We start from the raw sequence: 19,140 nt of genomic DNA, 5'->3' as shown, positions 1-19,140 counted from the left end.
CCTGAACTCTGGGCCTGGGCGCTGTCCCTCAGCTCTTCAGCTCAAGGCTAGCGCTCTACCACTTGAGCCACAGCGCCACTGCCAGCTTTTTTCTTTTTGCTTATGTGGTGCTGAGGAATCAAACCCAGGGCCTTGAGCATGCAAGGCAAGAGCTCTACCACTGAGCCACCTTCCCAGTCCGGCATTTGCAAATACTTAAACTACTGTACTTGATAAAATACCTTATAGCACCTTTTTGCGATTGCCTACCTTTCACTTTTCATAAGAAACGTGTGCATACCATCCCTTGATGCATTTCTCCAAAATGATTAACCTACAGCACTATTCAAACCCTTAACACCTGCAAATCCCTTTCTAAATAAAAGGTAGCTTTACTTAACTAGAGGAGCTATATTGTACATTAGATCTCTAGAGCTTACCTTGTATAACTGAAATTAACCATCTTAGTAAGATTCTTTCTTTTTTTGGGGGGGGGATGGGAAGATATTCCCAGAAATCTACAACATAAATAATGATACTGATTGAGTAAAAAGTATTTTTGCAAGATTTCCAATTCTTCAATTTTAGTAAAATTGAAAAGAGACATAATTTTGCCAACTAACAAAACACTAACCATATTTTTGGAAGACAGATAACTGATGTTATTTTTGGCATGTGAAACCGGAGACGCTCCAAGAATTGGGTGTCATCAACTTAACACAACTCTTTCAAGTCCCATTTATATGTTTAAGTGAAGAAGGCTTTCAGTACTAAAGTCTATAAAAATTAAAAGAGAAATGAAATTGACACTATATTTTTCTTAATCCTTATCAAACAATGAATAATAATAACAAAATCCATGTATATATGGATATATCTCATTTAAAAATACACTTAGGACTGTAACCTCTCTATACAGTATTTTCACAATAAAAAACTTATTTAAAAATCCAATTAGGGGCTGGAAATGTGACTTAGTGGTGGAGTGCTTGCTTAGCATGCATGAAGCCCTGGGTTTGATTTCTCAATACCACATAAGCAGAAAAAGCTGGAAGTAACACTGTGGCTCAAGTGGTAGAATGCTAGCCTTGAGCAAAAGTAGCTCAGGAATAGTGCCCAGGCCCAGAGTTCAAGCCCCAGGACTGGAAAAAAAATTCCAAATATAGTTTTCAAAAAGTTTCAAAGTGTATAATGTGTCTGATAAATTTTATGAAAATAACAAGTACAATAATTCAATCTAGTAGCAAATCTTTCCTAGAAAATGTAACAATTAATTATAATGTATATCTATATTTTTTTCTTTTGCAGCAGAAGAGTACAATACTGTGATCAATTGAAGGCTTTGGTATGTAAAATTAGAATAGCAAGCCAGGTGCCAGTTGCTTATGACTGAAATACTAGCTACTCATAAGGCTAAAACCTGAGGATGATGGTTCAAAGCCAGACTGGGAAAGACAGTCTGTATCCCAAAGAACTGGGAAATGGAGCTGTGGCTTATGGTAGAGCACTAGCCTTGAGCAAAAAGAAGCTCAAGGACAGCACCTAGACCTCGAGTTCAAGCCCCAGGAGTAGCACCCCTCATTCCTCCCTCCCCAAATTAGAACAGTATGGTGGTACATACTTATGATCCCAGCTCATCTAGTGATGGAGGAAGGAGGATTCTGAGTGCAGGGCAGTCCAGGCAAAGTTAGTAAGAGAGACTTTGTTTCTAAAATACAGAATACAAACAAAAGGGATGGAAGGTGTGGCTAAAGTGATGGCTTCTTAGGCATGCATAGGCCCTGGGTTCAATCCTGATACCACACACACACACACACACACACACACACAAATTGGAATAAGAATGATGTGGAAGATGGACAGAATTAAGAAAACAAGAAACTACTAGTTGATAGCAAAAAAGAAAGAAAGAAAGAAAAGAAAATGAACCATGCTACATAAAAAGGTACATCTAAAGGTACTTGTTTGCTGGGCGCCAGTGGCTCATGACTAATCCTAGCTACTCAGGAGTCTGAGATCTGAGGATCATGGTTCCAAGCCAGCCCAGGTAGGAAAGTCCATGAGACTCTTATCTCTAATAAACCACTAGAAAACCAGAAGTGGTGCTGTGGCTCAAGCAGTAGAGCACTAGCCTTGAGTTGAAGAGCGCAAGGACAGCACCCAAGCCCAGAGTTCATGCCCCACGATTGACCAAAAAAAAAAAAAAAGGTACTTGTTCACACATGAATGCTAAAAGGTATCAGATTTGCTTAGATATCAATAGGTATATTTCAAAATAATACCATATTCTTATTTTAAAGTGCCAATACAGTATTGCTGCCATCTTTTTACATCTTGCTGAAAAATTACAAATGACCACTTAAAAATAAGCCAGTGATACATACAGCTTTGCGATATTTGGGGAAGGAGATGGAGGGCTACATGAATAAAAATGTTGAAAAAGTACAATTTGGTAATATTTATTTTCCTTTGTCCTCTTTTCATTGTTACTGTGAGGAGTCACTGATTGGGAGTCAAGGAAAAAATTTTACCATGCGAAGCAGAAATAGGTCACAATCCTTATCATGACCCCACCCCCACCCCGAGTATTAAGAATATAACACATTGACTTCCAGAGTTTGTGATATTTTATACCAATAGTTTGATTTTGTGTTTTTCCTGTTACAAAATCACACCAGACTGGAAAATGCCTTGTCGGTGTTGAATGCCTACCTCACGCAGTGAAAAACCAGCAAACCAGCCTAGTCTAGGCAGCAGTTAGAAATCCTCCCCCTCCTTTTGATGGTGAGCAGTGTCAACATGCTAGCAATAGCAATGTTCCTGCCTAAAAACCAAAGAGGGCTACATTGTCCAAATTCCTTACATCTTACAAAGTCATTACTGGGTACCACTGGGGATATCTGGAGGGGGAAAAAATAGCAGCTAAGCTCTGCTTAGAAAACAAAATTTCCAAATGTTTTGGTTTCCATTCAAGAATTTTTAGGGCTCTTTGTCCTCTTTTTTCCAAAGCAATGATACAATATTAGACAAGAAACTGTGTTGTGGGAGTAGAGGGGAGTAGAAGTTTGTATGCATTTATATACATGTATAAAAAGTTCTTCCTCACATAAATATTTCAGTGTTTCTCTCTCTACACAATATCCTCCTGTGATGAAAAAAAATAATGTAACTGGAACTTGGCTCAAGATATGTAGGCCTCATCGGTGGCAACTCTCCAGCTGTAATTTTTAATCTGTTCATTCCAAGCTCACTGAAATGGGAGTTGATCTCTGGAGAGGATCATTGTCCTCAAGATGCCTATTTCTCTATCCTCCACATCTCTCAGTTCCTCCAGGGAAAATCCAGAGCAGCTGCAGCTACTTGGATTTACAGCTCATCTGATGATCTATCCATTTTAAAAATGTCTTGTCTAGTAAATCAGCTGTATATTGGATTTCATTTGTTGTCAGAAAAAGTTAACTGTATATATTAAAAAGTTAACTGTAAATAAATGTAAATATTTTGCTTTTAAATAAATCAAATGCATTAAAAAATTATCAATTTGCCTTTGTGGTGGGGATTCTGTGGTCCCCAATGCAGACATGGAATCATGAACTTACCTAAGATTTTGAAGTGGGGATGCTGGGTCTAATGGGAGCCATCTTGTCCACATGGTGGTTAAGGAACTGGGTTTAACTGGTGCCATCTTGCCTTCATGGTGAAGGAAGGGGAAGTCCCACCTCCCAGTGATGGGGTGTGCCTGAATTCCTAGAGGCCGGGGCAGGGATCTGGACAATAGTATTACTGGACCTGCCAATCTTGGGTCATGAACTCTCAAGCTCCCTGTGACCCTGTCCCCTGACTTGACCTTTGTTCCTAAATGGAACAGACCATCTTAGGTGCTATGATGCCATGCCTCATGTCTTCTGTGTCTCCTGGTGTCGGGAGCCAAAAGTTGAGTCTCTCAACATAATAGGCTTGACTATCTCACTGGAACATCTTGAGGCTGAGTTTACAGAATCCTACCCTCATCCTGCCCTAAGCAAACATCCTGCAGCTGCTAACAACCACCCTTTCCCCCTGCCCTAAGCAAACATCCTGCACTGCTACGACCAATGAAAAAGCTTCCTTATTCCAAGCATATAAATACCCCTGTGTGAAAAATAAAAAATTTGCAGCTTGATCAGAATCCCTGTCTTGCTGTCATTCTTTGTGTCTCTTGTCCCTTCATTCCTTCTAGCTTAGGTTCACTGCCCTCATTGACGTCCTGCGGGTTGGGACAACTGGCGCCCAACGTGGGGCATGAGCCTCTGACTAAGGAAGGAACGCTGTCCTCCGGGAAAACTTGGCCAAGTACAGTCCGAGATCGCCTCGACAGACCCCACCGAGAGACAGATCCAGGAGGAGAGTGGGGACGGCGCAAGGTGAGTGACCCACCATGGGACAAGCAATGTCGTCACATGATCTATTTCTATCAGACCTCAAGGAGACCTTCAAGACACGGGGAACGCGGGTTAAGAAAAGGGATTTACAATTATTTTTCTCATATATAGAGGACTTGTGTCCTTGGTTCCCCCTTGAAGGAACCATAGACACAAAAAGATGGCAAAGAGTAGGAGATTGTTTAACAGATTATTATGAAATCTTTGGTTCAGAAAAGGTTCCTGTTGTCTTGCGGCTTAACTTGGCTGCAGAAAGGCTTCTTGGGCCAAGTGTTTAAAATGTTCTCTCTACTACCTTTTCCTATTGGAATTTGATTACCACAACCCAGGGGAAACCTTCCCCCTGAGGATGATTCCTTTTCTCTTACAGATGCAGCTAGAACTCTAGACATGGACCCTCCTGTTTGAATTTATTAAATAACAGATTAATCTCTTGGCTTCTAAGCCTATACAGGTTCATCACCATCGCCTTGATATGGCAGACCAAGGCATTAAGATCTAGGATTTACCCCAGGCTTTTAATTAGTGTTTTGCCATGAGCTTGTTCCAGTGGGAAACCCACCCCCCTTATTTTTTCTTATTTAGAAAACCCTTCTCCTTACTCATAACTCCTGGCCATTCAATGGGCAAGACCTATTGCCATAAGGGATAGGTTCGCCCCTCCTCCTATAGGCCCCTCCGCTTGGGGGAGGATGCACCTATGGGAGGAAGAAAAAATGCTCTAATCAAGGGTGCAGGTAAGACTGCAGGGGGATGGATCCGCGAGATCCCAAAACCCAAGACCCCTGAGTGGCAAGCTCTGGTGCATGACGGTTGGCATGCATACCCACAAGCCGTCTCCTCAAAAAACATGCCAAGGCCTGTAAAATTCCCCTCCCCGAATGAGGACGCTCGCTCGGGAGTGGAGAAAAACCCTGGGCCCTTAGAGGAACAGAGCCTCTGTCACCCCCTTAAAAAAAAGAGCAGCCAACAACTGATGGTCAATTTTCTAAATAAGAAAGGGGGAGATGTCGGGAGACAAAAGTTGAGTCTCTCAACATAATAGGCTTGACTATCTCACTGGAACATCTTGAGGCTGAGTTTACAGAATCCTACCCTCATCCTGCCCTAATCAAACATCCTGCAGCTGCTAACAACCACTCTTTCCCCCTGCCCTAAGCAAACATCCTGCACTGCTACGGCCAATGAAAAAGCTTCCTTAACGGCCAATGAAAAAGCTTCCTTATTCCAAGCATATAAATACCCCTGTGTGAAAAATAAAAAATTTGCAGCTTGATCAGAATCCCTGTCTTGCTGTCATTCTTTGTGTCTCTTGTCCCTTCATTCCTTCTAGCTTAGATTCACTGCCATCGTTGACGTCCTGCGGGTCGGGACATCCTGGCTTTCCTCTGGTCACCATGGCCTTCCACTTCAGCTCACCATTGGGGTTGATCTGGCACGTTGGTGTTGTTTCTCTGCTCATTCTTTGCTTTACTACTGTCATGGCTCAGTTTTCTAACCATGTTAGGGTATTCAAGGGGCTGCAGGTCTTTGTGATGAGAATCTACCTGAAGTCACCAGCTTTCCAATAGACTCCCAATTTGACCTCTCAAAATGTGGCATTTCTGTTTCTCCCAACCAAGTTATTGTACGACAGTTCTTGTCCATTGAAGACTCTGGTGTTAAAGCTGACTCCTTACCTACACTCCTTCTCTTGAACTCATACTAAGTAGGGGCCCTGAAAGCAGGCAGTAAGAATGCAAAGCGCATCCAGAATCGTTTCCTATTAGAATAGCTGGTCTGATGAAATAGGAATAAAGACAAAAGTTGGTGATTGTGGCTAGAAGCTTGAAGCAAGATCTGAGGAATGAAATATCATGATGTTTAAAGGGAACTGTAACTAATTCTCGATTTTTATCTCAAAGGCAAAGGAGGGAACAAATCACTTAAATCCTTCCTGTCATGCTAATACGCTTGAATTTATTTTATGAATGGACCATAATTTACAAATATTAAGTAAGGGTGTGTTATGATCAGATTTGTATTTTACATATCTCATTCTCTATGATTCTATTTCCTTTCTAGTACTGGGTTGAACCATGTGAAGATGCTATTCTCTAGGTTGAAACTGGTCAAATATTGCTTATCTTATTAGGGGCAAAGTAACATTTGCAACATGACATAATTTTGTCTATTTATTTTGAGGTTGACACAGGTTCTTGCTATGTAGTCCACACTGACTTAAATTTATGATCCTCCTTGCCTCAGCTTTCCAAATTCTGGGCTAAATTACATTGCTAATTATGTACGTATTTATTCGATGTGCATCATAGCTAGAATATAGATCTTGTCAGTCCACAACTTAAGATTCTTGTTTCTATTGAAGTAATACTCCAGAGAGTGACTGTGAAGATGAAATGAACTGATACACACCAATGCTTGGAAAGAGTCTGGACTACAAAGTGTCTTTACTTCATAGTAATTATTACTATATAGTAATTATTATTACATAGTATTATTATTACATAGTATTATTTAAAACTATTTTAATGTTATCAGTTACTAGGCTGCCATCATCATCATCATCATCATCATCATCATCATCATCACCAAATGCCTGCTGAAGGTTAAGGGTGAAGAAAATAATACTAGTAATAGCACTAGGAAGAAAAACACGTTTCTAAATTCCCTTAAGCCAACCTTTATACCTTTGTGCACAAGCACACATATTTATCCTTAAGCATATATCTATATAAATCATAGTCATAGATATCCATATGTCCTATCTACATAAATCTACATGTGCACATACATCATGGCTAAATCTACTTTATAGAAGATAGAATCAGAAGAAATTAAGTTGCCTAAAGCCACATACTTTAAAAGGGATAAAAGTTGAAGTTGAACCACATCTTTCTGTTTTTACATATTTGGGCAAAGTTTCACATCCATGGTTTCTGAAGAGTAATATATCCTAGAGAATATGTTCAGAAATGGGGGTAGGCTCGAAAGCAATGCACTATCTTGGAAATGACACTTAAAAAGGTCCTGGGTCCCTCCTATGTTTTGCTGATGTGTGATTATGTCATCTTTAGCAAAATACTCAATTTCCTCTTACAGATTGAGGTGCTTAGAGTAGCTAATCTCTAAGATTTCTCCTGGCTTAAAGGAGAATGATTTCCTTCTGAAAGACATTGCCATGAGGACCAGCACTCAGCATTCCATCTATTCAGAAGGGAAGTTAACATCCTCTTTTTAAGTAATCAAACATCCACAGCTTGTCATCCCTCAGCTATTAGCTTAGGGCAGACCAGCTTTTCCTGGAGTCTGCTTTTAAAAAATGGCACACATCACAGTTTGCAATAGACTGATTCATTTGGTTAGATGAACATTCCAAGAAGGTAGTGAGCATGTATTTGCTGAAATCATTCTACCTATCCCAACTTAGTGCCTTGCACAGGCCTCCTTGGGAAAGGGCTCAGTAACACTGGCTGACAAATTTCCAAGTGTTCAGTGCTGGATGATTTTGAGGTATTCTTTCTTTCTTTCTGCCATTCAGGAAAAAAAAGTCTGCTAATGAGTTTGTCCCATGCTGTAGCAAGGACATTATTTATTTTCTCAGCAATGAGGGCAATTGTACACCTGCACACAGGCATAATGCATATCCTGGAGCCTCAATGGTCCATGTCCTAATCTCTTAGAAATAAGTACCAAAAATGACATGTGCATATCCACATCCATGAGACCATCACTGATTTAAATCTTGGATATGAGAAGATATCCAGCTGGGACTGGTTAATTTAAGAGAAGGGCTGAGGAAGCTAATCCTTTTGTGCATGGTATTCTTGGCAGGAACCAGCAGCAGAAGGCCTCCAATTTCTTCTGTTGATGCTCTACGGACAGACCCAATCCAATCGCCTACATCTTATGGACTGCTGCTTTCAGCCTGGAATGTACACCTGGAAGCAGCCAAAGCTCCTTAGCACTGGGCATGAGGTGGGGGTAGGGTTGTGAAGGCTCACTCTCTCCCTGCAGACAATCCTTGGGGATGGCTGGTTTTGGGGCCATGGAGCAATGGCAGTTGTGGCCTGCAGTGGTGGATTCTGCTAGGCAGCCACGGGGTGATGACGATGGCTTACTGGCAGGGAACAGTTTGATCTAGGACCACACGGAAGGCAGACATGCTGACTACAGCATGAAGCAAAGAAAATGAGATTTTCTGCCTGTGTTTGGTGGGCTGGACAGGAGGAATGAGGGAGGGGGCCTGGGGAGAGTGCCAAGCTGGGCTGTTGATGACAGTGTGGGAAGGTGCAAAGGGAGGGAAAAACAGGAGGAGGCAGCTTGGAGGCAGTTGGGCTGTTTCTGCTTAAGTGAGAAATCCTGCTGGGTGGGGGTAGGTGGGAGAAAGGCCAGGAAAGCAGCGACTCTGTGGTCAGCAGGGATGCTGGACCTGGCAAAGGGTGTGTGTGTGGCTATCAGTTGAGATCAGGGAGGCGAAATGAAGAGAAGTAGGATGCGAGACAAGAAAAATAAAGGAGTAAAAGAACAACACAGGAAGAAACGTCTCCTGGAAAAGAGAGAAGAGGGAGAAAAGAAGAAAGAACTCATGGTGAACAGAGAGGGAAGAAGTGTGTTTTGTGCTGCAGATCAGGCCTACCTACCAAATGCCAGAGTAAAACAATGTTTCCATGAAAAAGTAATGAACAATTGGGAAGCACAGAGAAAGCAAATGTTCTGCTTCTAGTTTTTCTGTGGGTGTTAATTTCCATGGGAATACAGTTACCCAAAACAGCAAATCACAAAAGAACTTGAAAGCATTTAAAAAAAAATAAAAGCAACTTTTTAGGTTAAAAACAAATAACATCCCAGTACAGAAAACTGCATAACATTTTCAAATATCAAGCATGTCTTATCATGTAGTATGTAATAGTCCTAAAAATGCATCCCTGATAAAATACAAAGATCTTCTTGTAAACAAAAAAAAATCTTAGAGAAGGTAGAATTACAAATGTTGATGAAGTAATTCCACTTTGAAGAAAGGGACACTTTGGTACCATTTAATTCTTTTAGGTGGTGCTGAGGTGTGAACTTAGTCCCTTATGATTGTTAGACAGGTACTCTACCATTTGAACCATATCTTTAACCCTTTTTTTGCTCTTTTAAAGTGATTTTTCAAGTGGAATCATATAGTCTTGCCCATTCTGGCCTCAGATTATCATCACTGTGTTATCCACAGCTTCCCACAAATTGTATAGCTGGGATTGCCAACTAGGCCAATATTATTGTTTCAGATAAGAGTCTCACTAACTTTGTACCAGGATTAGCTTTCCAATCTGTACCTCTTGAGTAGCTGAGATTACAGGCATGAGTCACCACAGCTGGCTACCTTGAGAACTTTTTGGCCCCCTTTGGTGAAGCCTTATGAAGACCTAAAAGATCATCAAGTGAAAGGTGAAAAAATTGAGGTTCCAATTCAAAAAGGTGTATGTGGACCAACGAACAGAATCCCACTCGTTTCAATATCACAGAAAAGCTAAGGCATATTTCAGGTTAGGTACCTACGGGACAGAATTGGTTAATTGGATTAATTACAAAGAACAGATCCCAAGACTTCTTCCTCCCCGTACCAACTCTAGAATTCCAGACTCCTTGCAAGCTCTCACTTTTCCTTCCAGAATCCCATCACTGACCTTGAACAAGCCCAGCATAGCTCGATGGAGTGTGACAGGTCATGTAAAGGACAGCCTCCACTGTCCCAGACAAAGCCATTTCAGACCAGTCCATGGTCACCTGACTCCAAAACACAAAAGATGAGTACCTCACTAAGATCAGTAGGATAATTATCAGTAGGCCCGAGCATCAACTGTCCTACCAACTGGTGACAAATGCATGACTTACAACAGCTGAGACCAAGAGGGCTGCAGGGCCAACGCAGATTCATGAGCAATAATAAGTACTTTTTATTCTGAGTTTCAGGGCCATTTGTTACACGGCAACAATCACTGAGGCAGCCACTCACAAATCAAGAGACTCACCGGTACATTCATGCTGCAGTCCTTTCCCGTAGTAGCCTTTCTCACAGATACACTCATATTGGCCTGTGTGTGTTCCACATTTGCAGCTGGCCATTTGATCGCAGCAATCTTTGCCAGTTTCACAAAGATAGGAGCAGTGGGACATATCCTCTTGAATAAAACTCCCAGAAGGTAGATCTACCAATGAATACACAACAGAGGATAAGGAAAAGTGATCATTAATTGAATGTTATATTTTTCATTCATTAAACATCTCAGTGCAAACTGGTCAGAACATCTTTCCTCATGCCTCTGATTTCCCACTGCTCTCTGATTCCTCCTAAATAGGAACGTATGTTATTTGCACTACTATACTCTGGGAATTCATTTCAGCCAGTGAAGTTATTTCAGTCTGGGACCTCATCATAAGTTCTTAAGGTCATGTGGGGTCAGGCAGAAATGAAGTACTTTCGAGAGGAATCTCCAGATGCAGCAGGAAGTAACGCAGTCGGTTCTCCAGGTCATTCCCTTGGCTTCCAAACCGTCAGTGTTTCACTGTCTCTGTATGAGGTCAGGCAGGAGCAAGTAATCAGCCTTCCAAAGTCCTGGTTCCAGTTAGAAGTAAAACCACAATCCTGACTGCTCCGTATGAGTGCTAATTATGAGCTACCAGCTTTAGGATAAATACTGAATCTTCTGTATTTATTTCATTAAAGGCCTAAAGAACTACATATTTTAATAAAACAGGAGTCAGGCTATCTCTTGTTAGGGAAAGAAAGAACTTTCGGATTGAGGCATGTATGAAGTAAAGTATGCTAGGAATTTCACCCAAGCAGTGCTGCTTAGAAAGTATTTTAGTGAATTTGACTGATCCATGATGATCAGTGGGGGAAACAATAAATCCACGTATCTGGTCCAAGTTGAAAAAAAAATCTTGTGTGTGTGTGTGTGTGTGTGTGTGTGTGTGTGTGTGTGTGTATGTATGTGTGCAAATGCCAGCACTAGGGCTTGACCTCAGGGCTCACACTCTTGCTTGGCCTTTGGTTTTCCCCTCAAGGACAGCCTTCTACCACCTGAGCCACAGCTCCACTGCTAGCTTTTTGCTAGTTAACTGGAAATGAGAGTCTCAAGGACTTTTCTGCTCAAGCTAGCTTCAAACTTCCATCTTCAGATCTCAGCCTCCTGAGTAGCTAAGATTACAGGCATGAGCACCCCGTGCCTGACTGAAGTTAAAAAAAAATCTTAACCTGAATTCTAGTGCAAGATCCATGGTGCTAGGGACAAATATAAAGATCAGACAATAGAAGGAACACAAGTGGTTGAAAATCTATAACTGAATGCCTGTGAAAGAGATTGATGATGGCCTAAATTATAAAATAGCTCTCCGTATGTATTAAGATTGAAGAAAGACAGGGGAAAGGTAAAAGAAGACTCCAACGTCAAAAGAAAGGCACCAATACCACCAGGCATCCTATTTAAACTCCTACCTAATGAACTGCGGTGTGGGTGAATGGTCTACCACAGAGATCGCTAGGACCTAATCCTGAGACATTAGGCCACAATAGTCAGTAGAGCAACTTAGGGATCAAAATATGCCTAGATATCAAAACTTTAAGTCTGAGGTAAGAGCTGAGCAGAGGAATTCTACTTAGTGAAGAAAGCTGTCAATCTGTAATCTATGTCTACTGGGAATGAACAGTCGGGAAGTCTTGACACCAGAATTGGTATATCCCAATTGAAAATCATCTTCAGAAAATACAGAGGAGAAAACCTCAAGATTGTATCCTTTGATCTGATCATGCTTCCAGTTCATACAACTGACTTACTTCTTACCAATTCTGGAAACTCAACTAAAATGTTTGGTATAGCAAATGTTGTTCCTTTCAAAGCTCTGTACATGACAGTTAACTGAGCCCTTTCCTTTAAGGTCCTGGGTACTTCATTCTTGGACCAAGTTTCTTCAGGGCACAGGGTGTCAGTCTGGAACTCAAACATGGTACCTGATGCTTTGCTCATTGGCTAGCACTCTACCAACTGAGCCACACGTCCACCCTCAAAGGTGCCAGTCTTATATGACAGGAGAGAGGTAGGATTAGAAGTCCACTGGCTATACCACCTATAGCCCACACACCTATAACTCTATAATCCCACCTAGTAACACCTCCTACCCTAGTTGTAACCATCACTTTCCCTTGAGAAAAGGAGAAACAAAGGCAGTCCCAGTTACTGCGCTAGATAATAGGAAAACTGGTATAATTAGTTGATTTAATCCTCTAAAAAAAACCCTCCAACTATGTGGTATGTAGTATAATATTTTCCATTTCTTGAATGTTTATTTCATCTGTCTGGACAACTGCAAATGATATCTAAGTCAAGGCTTCCCGCACTGTGGGTGGTCTCAAAACACACCTCAGTCCATTTAGTTCATTCTACCAGTCCTGGAAAGGAGCGGGTTGATATTCTAGTAAATATATATATATATATAACAGCTAGTAAGAAGCAAGGCAAAACAAATGCTCTTTCTGCAAAGATCAGAAGGTCATCTCTTGGAAGTTGTATCCTATGATACCCAAAGCACGCTCAGCCATCATGCTAAAGGAAGAACTTGTAAGAGCGTATGCTAATGTTCTTCCTGGAGTTTCAGGTAGTGAGAGAGAAGGAAATCCCCTTTAGAGTCACATTTGTTATACCATTAGGTTCCATTACCTTCATGCAATGCCCGGCGAGCTAAAGCCTCAAATTCTTCAAAACTATGGAGCAGGTAGCAGTGTTCCTCTTTGGGAGTAGAAGCCACGTCATTCAGTTCCCGGATGTTCCCCTGCCATATGCCGAAAGTGAAGATCTCCACTCCAGCATCTCGCAGCGATGCTGCAATGCGTCTTGGATCTCCACCATTGGAATAGCCGTCGGTAATGAGAAATATAACTTTCGTTGAGTTTTCTCTAGCATGTTGAAGAATTTGCTATGAAGACATGGGGAGAGTTGGTCTGAGTTTGCATTGTTAACCTCAGCACAGCTTCTTTCCTTCTCAGGAAAGGGAGGACTTGAGGAGCACCCCGATTATGGGCATTTCATCACAGTGAATTGAGAAATACTGACAGAAAAATAGAAGCAGGTACAGACTAGAGCCCACAGTGGTCTTTTTATAGAAACACAATAAACCCGCAAAGCATTTAAAATGTGTCCTTTTAGCAAGGTAGGCCTGTGGCTCACACCTATAATCCTAGCTACTCAGGAGGCTGAGATCTGAAGATTGTGGCTAGGAAAGCCTGTAAGAACCTTATCTCCAGTTAACCACCAAAAAAGCTAGAAGTACAGCTGTGGCACAAGTAGTGGAGTACCAGCCTTGAGCAAAAAACACTAAGGGACAGTGCATCTGAGTTCAAATCCTAGTACTGGCACAAAAAAATGTATCACCATCATCATCTCTATGGTAGTTACCAATAAAGAACAATCAATACATATTCATAGGATATATTTTTAAGTTAATACTATACTTTATGGCTAAATGATCTTTTACTGATTATTAGGTTTAACAAATATGAACCAATCTGACTCCTATGCATTTATTTCCAAACATACTTCAACTGATCTATTATCTACCTATCAATATATCTGTTTATATATCTATCTACCTATCTATCCATCTAAACCACTATATGAGCACATACCAATTGGAAGAAATCTTGACAACAGAATATATCTTTTCCAGAATTTGTAATGACTGACCTGCTTCCTATATTTGTTTTTCCATTGCTCCTTCAAAAATGTAGAACTGATTCAATACTTCAGTTTTTGGACCACCCAGGATAATCATTAAATTAGCTATTTTTGGCGGTATTCTATCCTTATGAGAAAACATTGATTCACTGAATCTGACATTTGAGCTTTATAATTTTAGGGCAAGTGGATTCTGTTTTACAATATTATATCTTGTTCCCTATCTATAGATAAAAGGGAAATATGAAGCTTTTCAAGTCAATAATCTATTTATTGTGTTGATGCTTTATAACATCAAACCATAAAGACACAAGAAGGATAGCATTCTAATTCAATTTTCTGTTGTTTTTCATTAGAATTGAGAAAAAAGGTATATAATATATTCAGGATATATTCAGGCAAGTTGGAAGAAGGAACTCTTATTTATGAGGCAATAATTCAAGAAGCAATCATTTGTGGAAAGTAGACAAGAACAGCAATAATTGTACCTTGCACTTTTATAGTAGTTAAAAGAAGATATTATTCAAAAAGTAACGTGTTCTGGCTAAACCTGAATTTAAAGAAACTGGGTTTGAACTCAGGACTTCACATTTGCTAGGCTGTCACTTTGTTATTTAAGACATACTTTCAGTTATGTTTTTGCTGGCTTTTTTGTTTGTTTTTGTTTTTGGTGCTGGTCCTGGGGCTTGAACTCGGGGCCTGGGCTGTCCCTGAGATTCTTGTTCCCAAAGCTAATGCTCTACTACTTGAGCCACAGCTCCATTTCTAGCTTTTTCTGAATAGTTTTTATTGGAGATAAGAGTTTCATGGACTTTTCCTGCCCAAGCTAGCTTTGAACTGTAATCCTCAGATCTCAGCACCTGGCTTTTTCTGGTTATTTTTGAGATACAGTCTTGTGTACTTTCCAGTTTACACTGACCTTGAACCATAATACTCCCTCTCCCTGCCACCCAAGTGGCTACAATTACAGGAATGAGCCTCCAGCTTTTGGCTTCAGTACAATACTCTGAATAGCTCCTAGCATAAGGTGTATGTTCATAAATATTTATTCACTGAATAAATTATTGAATGAGTGGATGGGGGAACTCTAGGATCCTCTAGAGGAGAGTCACTTCAGCGAGTTGATACTGATTGAGTAGTAGGAGGGTTAGTATCCATACTTGGGTGCTGTTTTAAATAGCTTTGTGATTAGATAAAATTTCCTTTTTTGTGATTTTATTGTCCTTCTGAAACAAGCAAATCTCCTATCAGAATACTAATATTAACTCACTGCAATCTCATGCCTCACCAGCCAGATGGTGTTTTGTGTTAAATCTGTTCTCTTTCTCTTCTTTTAGAGAACTTGTGAGCATTTACAGGAATCATTAGATCTGTTGGCAAGACAATATATTAAAGCCGAAAACTGCAATGTAATAGCAGGACCAGTAGTAGTCCAAGCAAAGAATTAACACAAGATCTGGAGTTTAGAATGTACATTAAAGACAGAGGAGGGGAGGATGATTTACTGAAAACTATTTTAACCCTCCTCCAGCTGTGTGCTTCATCATGCTGAAATAGAAAACACAGTTCAATAAAAAGCATTGTTCCTAGGGATGGAACTAGAGATTTATGAAGAAAATAGATGAGCGAGGCTGCTTGTGGAATGTGGTAGAGTGCTGGCGCTTCCCTCAAGTGTTTCTGAAAGAGTTTACATCATCTGCCCTTGGTGAGCCATTCCAGAAACAGAATTTTGGGTCCAGAATATTGAATGAGGCAAACCATTTGCTGCCAAAGAAAAACTCAACATGGATTCTGTCATGGCAAAAGGTTATCACCATCTGGATTCTATCAAGCCTCTGATTAGCTTGTATAAATATCTGGCAGGGAAATAAGCTTCTCGGGTGCAGCCATAGTCATCAGAATGATAAAAATGTAGGGTTGTGTAACATCTTTCTAACAACCAAGATCCATCACTGTTACACAAGACTGCGCTCCTACCCCAGACCCCAAGGCGGCCTACAACAGAGGTATTTTTTAAAATGGTCTTGAAAGAAAAAGAACACTCACAACATATCTGAAATCAGAGCAATATTTGCTCTTGAGCTTCTTTAATTAAACTACATTCAGGTATAATATTAACTGTGATAGAGCCTTAGCTAGAATTGCCCTTGGAGACCAGCCTAGACTAAGGATGACTAACATGAGAAGGTAAATTTGTTATCCTTTAAAGAATTTGACACAATGGACACATACTCACTGTGATTGTGTCATAGCCATTCTAGTCCAAGGAGCAGAAAATTAGTAAAGTCAGCCAGTTTTTCAACTTGTTTCTATATTATTCTTAGGAAACATGAAGTTCAACTTGTTTCTGCATTCTTAGGAAACATGAAGTTCAAACAAGAGACTCTAAGTTTTTTACTCTTATACTTTTATACTTTCTCCATCCTTCACATTTTAAATTTTCACCAACTTGGAAAAAATATATATTAAGTGAAGACAGACAGATCCAAAGAAACAAAGGTTGCGTGGTTTCCCTCTCTTGTGGTAGCTATAATGAGCCTATAAATCTGCAAAGAAAGTAGGTTGGGTGGTATGCAAATAGCTACAAATGAATTAACTGAAGTATAGCAGACTATGGAGAGCTCAAATAGTGTAATTTTTTTACAAAGACCAAGTCAAAGCCTAACAAAATAAGCACCAGGAAATAGGTACTTGCAAGAGGAGTGGGTGAGAGGGGTAGACAGTGAAGGGGTGAGGGAGAATGGAGTCGAGAATTCATTGTATACACCATATTAATTTAAAAGAGTAAGGGAAGAGGGCAGGTGGGGGGGAATGCTGAGGGGGTGACACTGATGCAGATGCGTTGGATTCATAAACTGTTAAATGGCACTCCTCTGCACAACTACTTAAAGACAATTAAAAAATTTAAATTCACCAAGCCTTTTCTGTTGTTTAATATTTTTACTTAGAATACTCTGACATTCTTTAGCTCAAGGGATGCTTATTGCTTTGCAGTTTTGAGTATTATTTGCAGGAAATGTTAAGTTGTGCTGTTGGTTTATCATTTTCTGCATTTTGTATATTCTAGTCATTTATTTTTTTTTACATTATATGCTCAAAGAAGCCATATTGGGTTGAGGGATTTTCCTCATCTGTGACCAAGGACATAGATCCAGTCAAAGAGCTTACAGCAAACAATAAACAGCTGGGTAACACAGGTGTCAGAATTTGTACCTGTCACATTTGCCATTACGATTGTGAAAACAAGCTGATAACCTAGCCAAGTGATCAGTGAAGGTACACAAAGACACACACTGTGTTTGAATAAATACAGTGGGTACTGTAGTGACATTGACACGATTTGAGGCACATGTAGCACTTCAGTCTACTGCAACTGAAGAAGTAGTCATTTTGTTTAAATCTAATTAAGTGTCGGCAGACAAATGTGGCTAGTGGCTGCAGTATTGGACAGTCAGGTTATGATAGCCAGATCTTCATTCTGAGATGCACAAGAAAAGGACACTAAATGTCTACCATTTCTGCTTTTCTAATGAATAAAAATTAGGAATAAATACAATTCAAATGATAAATTATCTATTTTAAAACAATGGGAACCATGCTTAGTTACAAAAACCCAGCAATTTCCTAAGTAAGGAATAAATCAGTGTAAGTATCTTCATAATTATTTAAGTGCCCTTTCAAAAATTTAGTCAAAACAATAAGACCTAACTAACCACCATAAAAAGTTGCTTTTCGTTTTGTTTCTTTTTGCTATACTTGTGTTTGAACTCAGAGCACTGCACTTGCTAGACAAACACATTGACACTTGAGTCACAGTCTAAGACCTTTTAGCTTTCATAACATTGAGCCTTCTCTCTTTGCCTGAGACTGGCTTGGATTGCGATCCTCCTATTGACACTTTGCATGCTGCTGGGATTGCTTAGCGCCCTGGGATGACAGTATTCAGCTTTTTATTTGCTGAGAGGGGAGCCTCAGAAACTTTATTTTTTATTTCATCTATTTTTGTTTTATTACCTTATTTGCCTAGGATGTGATCCTCCCTATCTTAGGCTCTGGAGTAGCTAGGATTACAGGTATGAGCCACCACCCCCAACTTAGAATTTGTCCTCATGGTTTCTGTTCCCTCTAAAATAATTCAGAACTAGAAAGCAAGGAACGAATTGGAAAATATGTACACTATATTTTTAACAATATGAATGACCTTAAAATATAAAGAGCTTTAAAGAGCTCTAAGTTGAAAGAAAAAGAAAAATAACAGAAGCATAGGTGAGTGTCCTGGCCAAACAAAATATAGGTTAAAAAAAGAGAAAGAGAAAAAGAAAAAAAAAGAGAAAGAGCAAATACAAAAATGTTTAACTTCATAAATATAAAAATAATGTAAATTAAGTACTGGCAACACCATTTTTTAACTTTTCAAATAGCTATGGTTATTTTAAAATTTTTAAATTACAAAATACATGGGGAAGCAGAGATTTCTATGGGAAATGTCACTTGGACTGGTCATATTTGGAGTATATTATGACAAAGGGCTCAAAGTCTTAAACATTTCCTGTCATTTGAACTTAAGTGCTACTGATAAGAGTGTCAAGGAAATAGCCGTAGATACATACACAAAAATGACCTGATGGATGCATATGCCAGAATAATTTGCAACAATAAAAGAACAAAAAAAGGATGAAATTCCAACAAGAGGACCTTTAAGTAAATTATAGGGCAATCGTGTAATATTACTACAATGACATTGTTAAATGATACTAAATTGAAGAAGTGAATAAGTAAACACAATGATTGTGTGTGAGTGCCTGTGCCAGGCCTAGGGCTTGAACTCTAGGCCTTGTGCTCTTGCTTGGCTTTTTCTGCGTAAGGCTGGGACGCAAGCCTCACCGATTCTTCCAGCTTATTGCTGATTAATTCTAATTATCTAATTATCTCTAATAATCTAATTATCTCTAGATAGGAGTCTCTTGGATTATTTTGCCTGGGTTGGCTTTGCACTTCAATTCTCAGATCTTAGCCTCTTGAGTAGC

The 19,140-nt window shown here is 39.9% G+C and overlaps 1 protein-coding gene across 1 annotated transcript in view; it reads right to left on the bottom strand.

Annotated features, from left to right (window-relative positions):
• Nucleotides 1-19,140, bottom strand: part of Svep1 (sushi, von Willebrand factor type A, EGF and pentraxin domain containing 1) — a 165,084-nt gene that overhangs the window by 121,324 nt on the left and 24,620 nt on the right. The window contains exons 3-4 of the mRNA XM_013023225.1: nucleotides 13,100-13,355; nucleotides 10,415-10,591 (exon numbers count right to left, since the gene is read on the bottom strand). Coding sequence (XP_012878679.1) covers nucleotides 10,415-10,591; nucleotides 13,100-13,355 — 433 coding nt within the window. The remainder of the gene's footprint in view (nucleotides 1-10,414; nucleotides 10,592-13,099; nucleotides 13,356-19,140) is intronic.

Source organism: Dipodomys ordii, unplaced genomic scaffold (assembly GCF_000151885.1).
Source record: "Dipodomys ordii isolate 6190 unplaced genomic scaffold, Dord_2.0 Scaffold67, whole genome shotgun sequence".
In the NCBI taxonomy this organism is placed as follows: Eukaryota; Metazoa; Chordata; class Mammalia; order Rodentia; family Heteromyidae; genus Dipodomys; species Dipodomys ordii.
Note: the sequence above shows the minus strand (reverse complement) of the source record. Positions and strands in the feature narration are given on the sequence as shown.